The sequence below is a fragment of the Drosophila serrata genome, unplaced genomic scaffold, assembly GCF_035046125.1.
Source record: "Drosophila serrata isolate PLE 108 unplaced genomic scaffold, ASM3504612v1 contig_228, whole genome shotgun sequence".
In the NCBI taxonomy this organism is placed as follows: domain Eukaryota; kingdom Metazoa; phylum Arthropoda; class Insecta; order Diptera; family Drosophilidae; genus Drosophila; species Drosophila serrata.
In genome coordinates, this window is record NW_028257126.1 from 323,275 (window position 1) to 339,428 (window position 16,154).

Below are 16,154 nucleotides of genomic sequence, written 5' to 3' on the forward strand. Positions count from 1 at the left end.
GCCGCAAAAATTGAGACTAAGACGAGGACGACGACTGAAAGAGAAAACTTTTCCTTTCGGCCAAGCACTTAAAACCCACAGCACAGATAAGAAGCAGGAGAGGCAGTAGCAGAAGCTGACGAAGAAATGCAATTAAGTCTGGTAGCCGGAAAAATCTCAGTTGGAAAGTGCGAGAGCCTCGAGAGTTTACCCACAAAAATTTCATGCGTCCAGTCAGCTCAATAAAAATTGCGAAAAGGACTTGAGTTAATGCCCCTCCGAAGGAGAGAAGGAGCCGGGATTAAGAGAGTGGCAGCTACTCGCTGCTCCTCGCACTCTCTAACTGCATCCTGCACTCGTCAAAGGAACAAAAAGGACGACAACGAGAACGAGAGCAGGAGCTAGAGCGAGATGCAAGGACGAGAGCAGAAAGAAAAATTATTATTTCACATTTAGCACGTAACGCACATAAATCCTTTTAAATAAACGTTTGGCACGTTTTTTGTAATATTCTTTGCAGCATGGACTGCAACGCGGTCCAGGTCCAGGACAAAAAAAAAGGACGCAGGACCACCAGGTAGGTAAAAGTCTGAGCCCCGGCAGACACTTAAGCCTTATCCTTGCCAGAAAAACCCGGAGACAGAGCGGCATGCTTTTTTAATTTCTTTTCTCTACTGGCGGAATGAAGAGAATAAAATATTTAAATTTAACCAAAGGTCGAAAGTTAAATACTCTCAAAAAATTCGACACAAAATAACGTATGCTCATTTGGATTAAATAATAATTGAGTTATAAGCTAAGAACTAATACATAAGTTATATCAAATAAGACATTAAGTTTGTTACAATATTGATATAATAAGAAGGAGTTAAGGACTCTAATTGAATTGGACTTGGACTTCCTGAACTGTTGCGTATTTCTATAATATTTAACCATTTTCTTAGAATATGTCCATTTTTGGACACTTCCCAACTGCTTAGCATATTCACAATACCCCTTAGTTAAGTCGAAAAATTACTTAAAATTGCAGCAAAGAATGGCCCAGAATGGCTGGAAGGGAGGGATAGGAGCCAGGAGCAGCAAGGATTATGGCATCATTCACCGTGGCGCATGCAAATGGGCCCTGAAATTAATCACACTGAGCGCCAAGGAGCTGACAGTCGGCAGCCATGACCACCACCAGCATCCGTAAGTTGCTTTTTAATTGATCGGATTCGCGGACCGTGGCGACAACTTCTTGAGGAGACTCCCACCCCGGCATCTTGGCCTGCCTTTCCTGCTTTTCCTAATTGCAGACACTCTGTGCTCTGGCACATTCATCATTTGGCGGGCATAACTATAACGAAAATCATAATCGAGGCGTTGGAAATGCAAATGCAAATGTTATGCCACCAGCAAAAGTTATCTTCTGCATTGCAGATAGAGCGAACATCCGTTCGAGTCCTGCGACTTTACTTCTTCACTTTCCAAAGGATCCTAACGACTGACACGTGAGAAGTTTTTAACACGTACACCGAGGGGCCAAAGAAATTTACAACCGACCGACCGCTTCTCCCACTTTGTGATTTATTTTCCCCCAGTATGCATTTCCTTTCAAGCCGTCTTGTTTTTCTTATTATTTTCTTTTCTTTATGACTTTCTTAAATGTTTTTTTTATTTTCTTCTCCTGCTATTTTTGCTTTAATTTGTATCACTCTCTCTCAGTCTGTGGCTGTCTGAAGGTGCCACACAGGTAGCACGCGATAAGACTGGCCGTCGCACACTCGAAACGGATGGAAAACCGCAGCAGGGAAATCCAGGATATGCCAAGGGGGCACAAAGGGGGGCGGGGGAGGGTTTCACGGAGAAAATAAAACTGAAAGGAAATGCAAAAAATGACACGAAATCGTTAAGCGACAACCAGCAGCAGCAAACTTCGACTTGAACTCCGCCGCAGAGCTGACACTTGCCCCTTTTTCCACTTTTCGCCTCGAGCTCCTCCGCTCTCGCGACTAACAAGCGTGCCCAGGCAACGGAAATACTTGCCCCCGTTCGCGGCAAGTGTTGCGGCGATAAGCAGTGCCACGCCTACTCAACTTGTGCGCAACCCCAGCCCCCGAATGCTTTGCACTTGAAGCGATATGCAAATGTGCATGTGGCCACCCTCGGGGGCCAGGTAAACAAGCAAAGCGACCCTCGCCAAAAAATAAAACTCTTTTTGTAACTCTTCAACATTTTTCCCCCCAAAAAAAAGGAAACAATTCTTGCAACCAATAACAGCGATGGTCGAACTATTAGGGAAGCTGATAAAAAAATATCTAGGAAATATCTTAATACATGAAATTTAATTAATCAGCTTGGACTTTAATTGTATTTACAGAGTAAGCACTACATATATTGTTAGTTAAGTGTATATGGAAATCTATTCAATGCTTAAGTAATCGATGAAACGATCCAAATAATCATAATATTAATCGTAATCTTATTAGGGATATGGTATCAATATGCAGTGGTGCCTAAAGACCTGACTTGCTAGACGTTTAGTTTTTTAGCATCTCTGCTTGCACCCGAAAAGTCGAGTTAAGTTCTGTAAACTTAACTTGAGATACATCAGTAATGCTTAAAACCCTCCCTTGCGAGTCATCTAATTCCTCTGTTCGACCTTTACTTGTATTCATACTAAAAACTAAGCTAAAACTAATTTCTTTAATGTTATATATCCCCATTTTAAACATACCTATTTTGTATGGAATTTTCCATATTACATTTTCAATATAGAACTTCGAATTAAAAGCGAAATTAAATCGAATATATTTTTCCGACCACAACTGTTCAAGGAGAATCGCCTTTATCGCCAGATTGTTAGGGGGCCATTGATGACAGCGATACGACAGGGATATGGATTGCAGCTAGATATATTCTGGCAGATATGGATATGGACACGGATGATGAAGGGCTGGCCTGGCCTGGGCTCTTCTGCATGAATTTCAATTTTTCCCATAAACAAAAAATGCGGGTAATTTGTGTATGTGCGTGGATTTTTGCGATCGATTTTGTTTGCCGTCGGTTGTCACGGTTGTCCTTGCGCATGAAGGCGACTCTGACTGGCATCCTCTGGCGCTCCTTCCACACTCGCAGGATATTTGCCAGCCATGCTGCTGCTTTTTCTGCGGTTGATTTTAAATTGTCTGCACAGAGTTCGCCGAAATAAAATGGAGGAATAACGCCATCATACTCGTATGAAAAATGCATAATAAATGAGCTTGATTGCCGAATCGGCGGAAAAGGCGGCGGCGGCGGCAGCGGCGGTGGGCGTGGAAGGGACACGCCTTAAAGCTTTATAGAAGGGCGGAGGATTTCCCGACATTTTACATTGATTGATTTTCTTTCGTTTTGTTTCTTTTTTGTGAATAGTTATGTCCGAAGCGTTTAACTATCGGCAAGGCGTGGTCATTACAGAAATTGAGTTGTTTTCATTCAATGCGAGGGGCGGAAACTGAAAAACAAACTCCAAATGAGCCATAAAACTAAGGGAATAAAGTCTTTCTCGAAAATGTCGTATGTGTCACCCCTTTTTTATGGCGAATCGTAAAAGAACGTAAAGCCCAAGGACATATGTATTTGGTGAAATAAATAAAGTTTATATACTCGAAAGTATGTGCCCGCGGAGCTCTGGGAGCCAAGGAGTGCCCATGTATGCTCTATACGGAAGAGTTCATATAACCAGGCGAATGCAAACATAACATAAATATTTATTTTAAGCAATAATCCGTGGCTGACTTTTAAATATTTAATGCATTTCTAATTGTACGGGAATGCACACACATGTGAGCCATATACCCACACTAATCTGCATAAAATTATTCACGGCATTTATCATCACAAGGTAGAAATGATTTATTGTTTTCAAATTTAAATTCAATGCAGCCTGAGTCTGAAATAATGTTAAGTGCTTCAGCATTTTGCCAACCAAAACATGGCACAAAAAACACACACACTCTACCCACAACACAACAAAAAAAACAAATGCATTAAATTGCATTTAAAACTAATTAAAATTGTAGACAAGCACTTACGCCAACATTAGTTATTATTGTTGTTGATTCTGCCGCTTTTGTGGTGTGTTAAAAAGGATTGACGTAATGAGCTTACCTGCAATTAGAAGAACAAATACGGGGTGGAAATGTAGTAAACAATTAAATATTTAATGACATTACAAGAATTTAAAGTTTATTAATATGCAATATGTTTCTCTAATCAAACTGCATTACAAGCTAATGTCTTTCCATGCTTTAGTGTACGTTTTATATATATTAACTTTCTTTGATTGTTGTGTTGTTTGTTTTGTAACAAACTTGTTTAATTGCTTTAAAATTAAGGCTTCTTTCTTCCATTCCTTTCTTTAAAAAAAAGCTGGCAAGGTGGCTCACTCAATCAGCAGTCACTCAGCCTTGCACTCGCACATTCCCTTACCCCCTTTTGGGCACTCATTCATTTATTCATTCCTTCATCCACACCCAAGGAGTGAGCAGTGAGTCCTTTGGTTTGCTGCAGCCGTTGTTCACCTGCCTCAGGTAATTTGTTGCTCAGTGACCAACAAGAAAACAAAGGCCCAAAGGATAGAGTGTCCAGGGACAGGGACAGGGACATGGACAGGCGGCGATAGAAACGCACTCCCATGTCAGGTCCTTGTGTTTTAGCTGCATCTTTTCCAATCGAAACCCTTTTTGTCTCTGTGCGTCCATAAAAAAAGAAGAAGGAGCACAGGAAAATTGAAATGACATCGAATGAAAATTCCCGTACGTGTCCCAAACAATATAAAAGCCAAGACCAAAACCGAGACCAAAAACCCAATCCCAATCCCGAGACCCATGGGGAGTAATCGCTCTTTCTCCAGGACAGTACAAAAAATAGAAAAGAATATATACCCACATGTGGGAGGCAGCAGCAGCAGGAGCAAAAAAAAAGTGTCCAAGTAATCGAGCAACTTCAATTTGGTGGCTGGTGGAAAAATGAAAATTGTGGGCCCTGGCAGAGTTTTTCCCATTTCTGTCACTGCCCCCTGTCGCTCCTCCTTTTATGATTCCATTTAGCGCCTGGCACGCCAATTACAATGACAATGAATAATTATTCAAGACCAAAGAGCAAATCCCGGACAGGAATTTTAATGCAGCAGCTGCTGCTCTCTATTTTCCCAATCCCAATCTCGAATCAAAATCCTGCGCCGGGCCGTGCAAAATTTTAATGAAGTTCATCCTTCAGCATTCCACAATCCGCCCTTTGTTGTGCAAATTGTCTTAGCTCTCTGAATTGGGGTATAATTCCAATTGCGAATGCAAATGCATTACCATTAACAAAAGACATTAATTACTTGCGAGAATGAAAAATGATCACTGGGACTTGGCTGCGGCGTTTAATTGTCAAACATTTTTGCACATATGCGCAAATTAGTGTGACAATTGTTCGGCTGCGTTAATGATAATGATGATTATGGCAATGGTGATTGGCGATGCCACACGGTATTGCATTACATTACAGACACCACACAGCACCACACACCACCCACTGCCCAAAATCCCAATTGCCATACCAATCTGAATCCCAATCCAATCCAAATCCCGTTGACAGTTCGACGCCATTAGGTGGGCGAGGAAAGGACAGGAGTCTCTGATAGGAATACAGGAACCCATTGGCATTATATCAATTACCCAAACGCGGGACAGGACAGACAGAACCACCTTCAGTTCACCAGCATCCCCGATGCACTGAAATCGAGCATTGCAATTGATGAAATAATTTGCTGCACTGACATTTTTGGTTGTCATCGATACCACCACTGTTCTCTACCTATCGCTCAATTTTCCCGAACAGATGCGGATGGTAACAGAGTTTGGACCACGCCCCCAGATAGACTGATAGATGGCATTGTCCATCGGTCACCACCACTAGGCACTCAGTACTGAGTACCCGGAACCCATCACCCATCATCCCCCCTCTTGCGTAACAGCTGCATCAATGATTTGATTTGATTTCCTTAGATAATTGCCAAACTGAAACATGTGCGAGAATTCCGGTCATTCAGAGTTGTGTGCGAATGCGAGTGTGTGTCCCAAGGGTGATATTCGATGATGACGGCAACCACTAAGAATTAATCAGAGCGGAATATCAAATTGAGCATCCTACATAATTTCATTCGAGAGTCCCCCCAGAGAGTCCTAGTCCCGGCTCCGGGTCCGGGTCCAAGCTCTAATGTTGAAATGAAGACCACTATCTAATGGCTCGATGATGGATGATTTCATTGGTTGATGTATGCATACATATGCACTGAATATTTCAAGTAATTATTACCTAGTTAATTCAATGGAACTGGGTTTCCTCTGACAATTAAATTCTTATTACAATATACAAGTTTTTTGCAATTACTAATTTACTAATTAAATACTGAGACGAAACGATGATGTTTAATACTAGATTTAATATTGATAAATAAATAAAAAAAAATATAGCGAACTCATTTACTTTAGCACCAAGTTCCTATATCACTAAATTGTAAAACCTTCCCGTCTTCCCGTAAGAAACCCCTTTGCGGTGTAAGTTTTTATTATTTTTTATCATTTTTTTGGCGCTATCATCAAACATTATTTAAAGTTCTGACTTGAGCTTTACAACTCAATTGTTACTCGTAAGCGTTTTTTGTGAAGATGTTTAGCGCGATTTTTACATTTATTTTGTTACAAAAATGTCTTGTGTATTTTTTATGTAGCATTTTGTTGGTTTTAGTGTTTTTTTTCGTGGATTTTCATATTATTTATTTTGTAGTGGTGTTTTTGGTTTTGTTTATTTTTTTGTGCAGGTAGAAAAGTGTAAACCTTTCGAGCTATAAAAGCCTATTTCCCTGCATTATTCTGATTATCTTGCCCTGCCTCACAAGTTTTTACTAAACTATCGCTAGTGCTGCTTTCTTTTTTTGCAAATTTTATAATTTTTATATACATTTTTTTGGGATTTTAATTTTAATTGATTTTTTTTCAGGATTTTTAAGCAATTTGATTGCTTTTGAAGGTGGTAGAAACTAGTTTTGTTCGTTTTGATTCGAGGTGAAAATATTTCTTTGCCATTTTGCCGATTTTAGTGCTTTTTTTGCGACCGACTTTGCATTGCCTTTGTGAATTTTTATTTGGTCATTTCACTAAATTCCCTAGGCATATATAATTATCCAACGTCAAATTTAAATTGGTGTAAACGCGTCCGGCAACTGCTACTAAAAAACTTACTTTCACAACGTCTCAATTTTTTTTTACGTCCTGATGGGGTTTAAATGTTTGTTTTGTTTTGACTTGTTTTTTTGAGTGTGGTGTGAACTTTTTATGTTTTGTGTTTTTTTTTTGTTTGTTGTTGATTTTTGTATTACGAGGTGGAGGTGGGAGTTTTTTTAAGCAAGCGGTGGCTCGGTGGCCACAGAGTCATCTTCTACTCCCATCTCCCTGGACTGGTGCTCCTCCGGCTCCTTTTGCTCCGTCTTCATGTTAATATCAGTCCAAATGGCCGTGGTGGCCTTGTCCACCATCAGCTTGAAGGGACGCGGCGAGGGAAAATCACTATTAGAGCGGAAAACCGACCTATGATGCTGCTGATGATGAAGCTGCTGCTGCTGCTGCTGCTGGCCTTCGTAGAAATCGCACTCCGAATCCCCGGAAGGCTGCTGCATCACAATGGTGGGACCATCGTAGTCCTCGAAAATGGAGCTGAGACTCCTCGTGGATTCCAGCCTCCGGTAGCTGGCCTGGAAAATGGCCCTGATGCGCTCGAACGTGGTCGAATCGTACACGGACCTGGCCGTGTTGGTCTGGTCGAAGGGTTCCTCGATGCAAAGCTCATTCCACTGATGAATGTCATTCTTGGGTGCCTTCGATGCCCGGCACACTTCCACGGGCAGGACGCCGCCCACGCGTATAGAGATGGCATACTTGCCGTACTCGAACACACTGTAGTAGTGCAGGAATCCGACCAGGAGATCCCCCAGGGACTGGGTATTGTCCGAGGGATACGGACCCATAACCTCGTTCATATCCACGTAACCAAAGTCACTGGGCAGCAGGAGGCCAAACTTCTCCGGATACATTTTGTGCAGGCATGGCAGAACCGGCGGACTAGCTCCGGCCTGCAGGTAATGAATGACCATCAGCATCAGCGAGTAACTGGAAATGGTCATGTTCTTGGCATTGTTGATGTCGTGGTACTGCGCCCACTGCTTCACAGCCAAGGCCATTGGACGCACTCGCCACTCCAGCTGGGAATAGCAGTACAGGAGATGGGTATTCCGGATGCCAACGGAATTGTTAAAGTTGATATCGACCTCCACTTTGTGGCGGCAATCGGTGAATCGCAGGATGGGCACCCGGGCCTCGATCAGATTGAAGTCCTGGAACTCGTTCGTGCGGCTGAGCAGCTCCCTCATCAGTTGGAGGTGATACACGGCCTCCATTCTTGGATCAATGTTCGGATTTGTGCAGGCCAGCATGCATATGTCCATGTCCGAGAACTTGGAACCAAAGTGGGAGATCGAGGAGCCCACCAGATACAAGCCGTACCTAGGATAGTTTGTCTGCGGATCGATGATGGCGTTGGAGGAAAGTGCTCGAAATATGACTTTACCCCTAACATTATCCCAACTCACCATGGCCACTGTATAAATGAATCGCCATAGTCGCATCTTAGTCTTGTAAATATGACGGGTCTGCTGAGCTTCCAGAAACTTCCTCCATATGGACAGGGACAGAGGATCCCATTTGGAACTACTAGGCACTGTGTTTGGTGGACGCTTCATTTCCACCAGCTTGGTCCGGAGCAGGAAACGGTCCGCTGGCGTATAACCAAAGAACTCGCGCCAGTAGCGATTGTGCATATCGTGGTGAAGCAGTCCATCCTCTAGAGATTCCTTTGGCTTAGGACGATAATTTTCGATTTGCAAATAATTACAAAAATAAGTTATTTCTAATGACCGTTGCAGAGGCAATGTATCTAGGAAATCCTCTGCAAAGGTTTAGAAACTTTACAGGATGATGACCTACCATGATGATATTGGCCCTTGCGGACACCGGGGCCTCGGCACTCTTGCTGGACGAGGCGGATGGACTGACAGCTTGGTTAGATTCCATTGAGATGTAATCGGTCTCCTCGTACCGGCGCTTTCCTTCATCATTGCCATCCTTTTGCTGCTTCTGCTGCTGCTGCTGGTGGTGGTCCTTCTCCAACTTGTATCCCATATCCTCCGCGGAGTGGCTCAACATGTCGCCGCAGCTCATGCCATGCACACGTTGATGGATCATCGGGTTATGAGCTGGATGAAGCATGGCGGTCCTATAGCCATTAGTTATGGATGCATGAAACTCCAGCTCCATGAGGTGATGCATGTCGCCGTAGGGCACCAGGTTCGGACCATTGAGATCGGGCACCTCAGCGCCGGTGGCAAAGGCCAGGCAACCGACCATTACCTTGCGCACCACCGACTCCACAGATGCACCGCTCAGGTCGCTTTCGGTGGCATCGCTATCCTGGCTGGTCGCCATACTGATGGCCGCACTGCCAATCGACTGGCCATCCGTGGGCTCGATGTCGGAACAGGGATGGGATAGAAGACACGAATGCGCGTCCATTTCCGAGGTGTCCTGCTTGTAACTAAGCGGCTCCAGGTCGGAGGAGAAGCTGCCATTGCCTGGATCCAGACCCAAGTCAGCATAATCTTGGCGCTGATCAAAGTCCGAGTCCAGCGGCTGCTCTCCCTCCGAGGTGGCGCTGCTGGCCGTGGCCGTAGCTCCTGCTCCACCTCCTCCACCTCCTCCAACACCTCCACTTCCCCTTGCACTGGAACTACCTGCATTCCTAGCTCCTCCACCTACGCCCATTGCCATGCCGGGGCACCCTTGTCCCGGGTGCAGCATTCCACCGAGTCCCATCGGCGGCGCGGCTCCTGCCGCGTAAACCATATATTGTCCGGGCTGGTAGACATAGGTATCACAGTTTCGCGATTGGTAGTATCGTTGATGCCGGTTGACCACTGGCTTGCCACTCTCCACCACATTTCCATGATAGGCATTTGGTCCCTGGAACTTACCAACTCTGCGCATGTTGGACGGCTGTGGCTGCTGTTGAAAAGTGGTCGAAACAGGCACTGCCACGCCCATGGGCATCGGTTTCCGCTCCGACGACTCATTGGCATTGAGGTAACGAATTCGGTTGCGGTAGCTACGATTCGGATGCTTCTGCGGGGGCGGTATGGAGGTATTCGAACTGGCAGGCCTCTCCAGGTGGGATTTCGATGAGGAAGCGGACAATGACCCGGATGAGTTTGAAGTGCGCTCCTTACCCTGCATATTCTTGTTGCCTCTCTTTCCTTGGTTACGACTCTTGGCATACGGATTGTTGCCGGGTCCTTGACACATCCGACTCTGGTTGCCATTCGATTGATTCTGATCTCTGGATCCAGTGGGTGTCGGTGCCGCTGCCGCTGCCGATGCGGAAGCCGGTGGTGCTGCAACTACCGGTGGTGCTGTCGTTGATGCAGCACCGACTGTTGCAGGTCCTCCTCCTAGATAGTTCCTTGCATTACCACTTGCTTGATGGTCAAAGGGTGCTTTGTAGCGAGATCCACCACCAACACCGGTCGTGACACTCTTATAGTATGACTTTGATTCCCTGTGAAAGTCCATCGGGCCCTGTGGAGTCGACGCCTGTCGTCCAGACCCCAAGCGCTCGCGCTGTCCTCCGGGTGGGCCTACATGGCGCCATGTGGTGCTCGGAGATGGAATTGATTCTTCAGTGGTTTCACCACTCACCACTGTCGTCGGCTGCTGGGCCACCGGATGTGGCTGCTGGGAATGCGACGGCTGTGCCGGCGGAGGCTGTGCCGGTGGATGCTGCTGCGGCTGCTGCTGTTGCTGCTGCTGCGGTTGCTGCTGCTGATGTTGCTGCTGTTGCTGCTGCTGCTGCGGCTGCTGCTGCGGTTGTTGCTGCTGTTGTTGCTGTTGCTGCTGCTGTTGTTGCTGCTGCTGCTGAGAATTGGAGGTCACGTGGCGATTGACTCTCGGCATTCCGGGTACTGGAGCAGCATGGAAAGGCCCAGAAGGCTGGCTATAGTAGCCAGGATATATGATCCGCTGACTGCCATACGGATGTTCGAATCCCACCGGCATCATGGGTATGCCGTATTGTGAGGCATAGCCCTGGTTGTAGGGATAGTTACGATCAAACTGCCAGAAAGCGTTCTCAGCATGCCACAGGCGTCGCTGTGGTCCATTGGGCAGGTATCCCTGATATATGAATTGAGGCGATGGCAGGCTGTTGGGGGATCCTGTCGCTAGAACACCCGAAGCAGGCGACCCGGGCGAGGAGCCGGGTGTGGCAGTGACAGAGGTCGTCGTTGGCGATGATGCTGGCACCGTTGTCACTGTAGTGAGTCCTCCTCCTGGAGATCCTGGCCCCATAACGCCAATGGCGTAACGATTCCGCGACAGGTTACCGTCGATGGGACGGGGTGAAGCCGAGGCTGGCATTCCCATTGTGGCCAGCAGGGGCATGCGAGTGGTTAGCGAGGGAGGCGTGGTCCTCACACCGCGCGGCGTTATCGATAGAGGCGTGGCAATATTCAAAGTGGTGCCGGCCATGCAACTGCCGATCCCGTAAAGAAACTCCATGGAGTACCTGTAGCCACCCGGTGGCCTGGGGCATGTGTGGACCACAGTGGTCCTACGCTGGCGCCGTGGCTTCGGTGCACTATTCGATATTAGCTGGCTGTGCTCCTGATCCGGAGCCACTTGCACCGATTGATACTCCTGCGATTCCGCTACAATCCCTCCGGCTGGCTCAAGGGTTCCGGCCGTAATTGTAGACTTGGTTGTATGGGTGGTGGTAATGGTGGTGGTTGTGGTGTTGCTGTTTGTTGCCGGCGACGCTGTGGCTGTGACTACGGTGGTGTTCGTGGTGTTTGTGGTGTTGCTGACGGTCGTTGCTGCTGGTGCGGCACTCGAGGATGCCGCTGCCATTGCCGTTGCCGCTGCCAAGGCAGTGGACATTGCTACCGATGCGGCCTCGTCACGATCCAAACGACATATATCCAGATATATGTGCGTACGTACACACAGACTGCTAAAGAATATGGTGTGTGTTCGGTACCTCTGTCTGTCACTTTAAGCAAAAGGCTTGACGGCAAACCGAACGCCTGATACGGACCCAGACTATATATATTTTTATCCGAAATGAAGTTTGTTGGAAACCCGACTGGGTTCTATAGTTTTGATTGTAGTCTGCCTCAAACTGAAGTTTCCCAAGTCCACATCATAGTGTCTCCTCCTGGGGATCCGACACACACATGCACCACACTCTTTCGAAAAAATATTCTATATATTTGCTTCTGCTGCTCCTGTTTCGTGGCTCCTGCTAATGTTCGTGTCGGGGATTTGTTTCGGTTCGTTTAAGGTTTCTAAAATGCACTCGGATCGAGTCCGGTTTTCTCTCACAATATGTACAGAAATTTTACACAATTATTACTAGGAATAATCCACGAAACACACATGCGTGAAAAAAAATGGGGCCTGTCAAAGTCTGAAAATGACCGATGCAGTGTTGCTAAACGATTGTGCTGTGTGCAGTGTTGGAAACAAACTAGTGCAACACATATTGAACACTTTCACTTCACTTCACACTTCAAAGGCTTCCCCGTTTCAGGATTCACACTTTGGTAGGCGGCAATCCTATCCCTTTCACAGGCACCACACACCACTTGAGCCAAATTCATTTGGCGCATTGACGGGAACAAAGGACGCTGGAGCGAAGAAATGCTTTCGCAAAAAGCTGACACAATTTCTCTTAAAAACAAGTGCGAGCTGGAAAATAAAGGCACCAAGAAATCTACGCCATCCACTCAACATAGTTCCATTCTAAGCCAGCGGCTCAGACTGCCTTTGTCTTCGAATTACGCTTACAATTTGATTTGCTTATGTAAATTATGAAAATTGCCCACAAAGAGCAACCGCAGCTCAGTCAAGGATTCCACAGATTCAATTCGATTTGCCGGCTCAGCCCCAGAAAAATGCACCCAAAATATAAATGAAAGAAGGAGAAAATACAATTTTTCGCGTTGCGTTCTACTGTAATTTGAAACAAATCAAATTTATTGCCCCAGACGCAACGGCGCCATTGGCAATTTTCAGATGCGGCCAGATGCGGTGAGCATATGAAATGAGCCCAGTGACGTAGGGTAGGGGGGTTTGGAATTGGTTTAGTCTACGTGCATATTCAGATACGGGCCCCCGAACGCACACATCCATATTCTAATTAGATTTATAACGCAACAATAACTGAGCTCTCCCCGATTATTCCCTTTCCCTCCACGGACAGATTTTCAAATTTAAAATGTTTCATGAATTATGGTCAGATTGTGGACCAAAGGGGTTGGGACACAAGGCACTGGGAGAAAGTTTGGAAAATGTATAAATTATAAGCTATATATGACTATATTATTTAAAAAAAAATAGTATTTTTAAATAAAAAGTGATTTCTTATTGTATAAGGTTCAAGCTACCTCGAAAGACTCAACTAGCAAATCTCAAACTCATCAGTGTGCACTTATCAATCCAAATAACAATTTATGAATACAAGTATAATTTCCAGACCATTAAATTGTCTTAAAATATATCTATTATACACTTACATTTTTCCAAGTGCATTTAGTCATGAATAAATATATGGTAACACACAGATAGCTTTGCTCTGGCATTCAACTCTACGTGGAAAACGGTTGAGTCATGCCGTATTAGTGAACTAACCCCTCTTTGCCTCCTGATCCTGCCTCCTCATTTAATGCCGTGTGACGCGTGTTTCAGATTTTCGATTTAGCACACACCCAGACACACACATTTTTTTCTGTCCGTTTCTTTCCTTAACTAAAAATTAGCCTCGAAACAGAAAAAAGTTTCATATTACATGCAAGCAATTTGGCAAATAAACTGTCAGCAGCACTGAGGGATACGTACATATAAAGTGAGTGTGGGTACAGCATGCAGTGAGGAAGATCCTTGGCCAGCCATCGATTGAGGCCTGAATAATTCACAGAAGGAGAGAAAAAGTCGAGGAAAATGCCATGGTCTGTGTGTCCCCCGAGGGAAAACGCAGGATAAATAAGGCATCGGGGGTAGAGCAGAGTCCTGAATACCGAATCCGCCTCGGGGTTGGCCTCTCACATTACCTACCCACCTAAAAAGTACTCATCTCATCTCAACTCTCATTTTTACCCCCAAATTTTTTTCCTTTTTTGAAATGGAATAATGCGTAGGCATTGACTTTTTATTTTCCAAAAATCCATTTCGTTATGCTAAAGACAATAAAGCGTGACAGGTAATTAGATTAGACTAATTTCGGTTTCTGTTCTTTATTGGCAATCAGTGAGGAAACGAATCGAATGCCTTTTTGGCCATTTTTGGTTAGTAATTTTATTAGTATTTCCCTTGTCAAAGTGGCGGAGAGCTGACAGCCGATTGCCGCATTGCAACACATCTTTTTTCCCCCCCCCCTTGTAGTATCTCCCTGCGTGTGTGTGCGAAAAGCAAATAATTAATAATTCATGCAACACGATTGACAGTGCGCCCCAGTTGAACTCGTGTTGCCCATGCCTGCCTGTGTGGATTCTCCGTTATTTTTGCTTTACTTTACTGTACTGGGCCTCCTTTTTATTTGTGGCACGCTCATAAATTTACAATTACACATGCCAGAGTGGAGTTGCCGGCGTGGTCCTGCTGCTGCCGCCTTTTGCCTTGTTTTTTAATTTAATAAATTAATAAAACGGCAAACGTGACAACACTGGCAACGCTGGCATCAAAGTGGCAAAGTGTTGCCATTTGCATTTTTAATGCACTTTACCCCTGCAACCCGGCGCGTAAAAATAATTATCAACTGAATCGGCGATGAGCCGGCGAGCAGAAATAAAAAGGAGTCGTCGTCCAAAGAGGAGTGCAGCACAACAAATTTTAATTGAATTTTCTCAACATGCGTGTCAACTCTGACACTCTGTCACCTGTCCGTGTTTGGCAGGCCAATGTCAAAAGCACACACACGCACATCATCTATTCCGGCAACTCGGATGCAAATTCAAATTCAATTTCACTTTCAATTGCAGTTAATTGCTGGCCCCAAAGCCAGAGGCTAGCAAAAAGGACAACAAAAAAAATAGTAGTAGAAAGAGCACTGAAATGAAACTCCAGCACGGACGACAGCAGAGAATATACTCTTCCTTTTGGCACACTTTAGCACACAATGCAGACCGGATCGGACCGGAGCAGAGCTTCCTCACCTGCTGAACGCAGTTAACCCCAATTATGGGCACAAAGACCTGGCCCAGACAGACGGACGACGGACGACGGCGGCCAACTAGTAGCTGGCGGTAGTTAAAATATTTAAGCCACAACAGCGTCAGCGATAGCGACAGCGTCGAGAAGGAGAGAAAAATGTAAGTAAGATGGAATGCTGCCGCAGGCATTAAAATAATAAGGATAAGGAAGCGGTTGTTAACCACGAAACCGCTCAAAAATGAATGGATGAATGCCAGGGAGCAGGACAGGAGGAATCCCAAGTCCGCAGTCTAGAGTGCCGCGTCGCGTGCTCTCCGGCACAGCCGCAAACTCCCGGCGAGTGAGCAAGTGACTCTGCCTTTCGGACTTTGTTCATTATACGTTTCCTGTTTGCATAAGACCGAAAAACCGGGGTACCAACTCCCCGTAATTGTTCTCCGCCACTGCTGCGGCTGGCAGCCCGTCCTGGCTCGTCCTGTCCTGGCCCGGTACGGCAATTCCTGGTGCCCCATTGTGCCCGGCGTTAAATTTCGAAAGTTTGCCCGGCCACCGCCGCCTTGAGGCTATTTGAACAAAATGAGAAAACAGAGCGGCGACGACACGGACACGGAAAAAAAAGTGAAAATTGCATTGCAGTTGATGGGGGGGGGAGGTTGGACGGGAAATAGGCGAGAGTTTTCATTTTCCTTATTTTTTCACTTTTAATTATGCAGCAAGCTAGATTTGAGCAAATACTGAAGCGGATTGGATTCGCCTCGTAAAAGTTCAAGGAAAAATATACCTTAAACAACAGAAATTGATGAGGTTGAAAGTTATATATTTTAATTATGAAGGAACTTGAGTTTAAAGGTTATA

At 45.4% G+C, this 16,154-nt stretch overlaps 2 protein-coding genes and 1 long non-coding RNA gene across 15 annotated transcripts in view; 1 reads left to right on the forward strand and 2 right to left on the reverse strand.

Annotated features, from left to right (window-relative positions):
- LOC110188097 (Shal K[+] channel interacting protein) overlaps positions 1–16,154 on the reverse strand; it is a 148,085-nt gene that overhangs the window by 67,841 nt on the left and 64,090 nt on the right. The window lies entirely within an intron of this gene.
- On the reverse strand, positions 6,541–13,585 carry Gld2 (GLD2 poly(A) polymerase). The gene is made up of 3 exons (XM_086829888.1): positions 9,030–13,585; positions 8,636–8,902; positions 6,541–8,563 (listed from the first exon to the last, which is right to left on the reverse strand). Exons 1-3 carry the CDS (start codon positions 12,027–12,029, stop codon positions 7,391–7,393), a joined length of 4,440 nt encoding a protein of 1,479 aa, XP_086686014.1. The 5' UTR covers positions 12,030–13,585; the 3' UTR covers positions 6,541–7,390.
- The window catches only part of LOC147644129 (uncharacterized), a 38,469-nt gene continuing 36,066 nt past the window's right edge, over positions 13,752–16,154 (forward strand). For 4 of the 9 annotated variants that reach the window (XR_015270980.1, XR_015270986.1, XR_015270987.1 and 1 more), the window contains exon 1: positions 14,460–15,457. This is a non-coding gene — a long non-coding RNA (uncharacterized LOC147644129). Of the gene's footprint in view, positions 14,002–14,307; positions 14,435–14,459; positions 15,458–16,154 lie in introns of those variants that run through there. The other 5 variants (XR_015270988.1, XR_015270984.1, XR_015270985.1 and 2 more) reach the window with 5 other exon arrangements.

Bases quoted from the DNA above. Each gene is read 5' to 3' on its own strand.
- Gld2 (XM_086829888.1), bottom strand. From the start codon at position 12,029: ATGTCCACTGCCTTGGCAGCGGCAACGGCAATGGCAGCGGCATCCTCG. The intron at 8,903-9,029 runs GTAGGTCATCAT...TATCGTCCTAAG, and splicing joins CAAGGGCCAATATCATCATG to CCAAAGGAATCTCTAGAGGA. The intron at 8,564-8,635 runs GTGAGTTGGGAT...ATCGATCCGCAG, and splicing joins TCATTTATACAGTGGCCATG to ACAAACTATCCTAGGTACGG.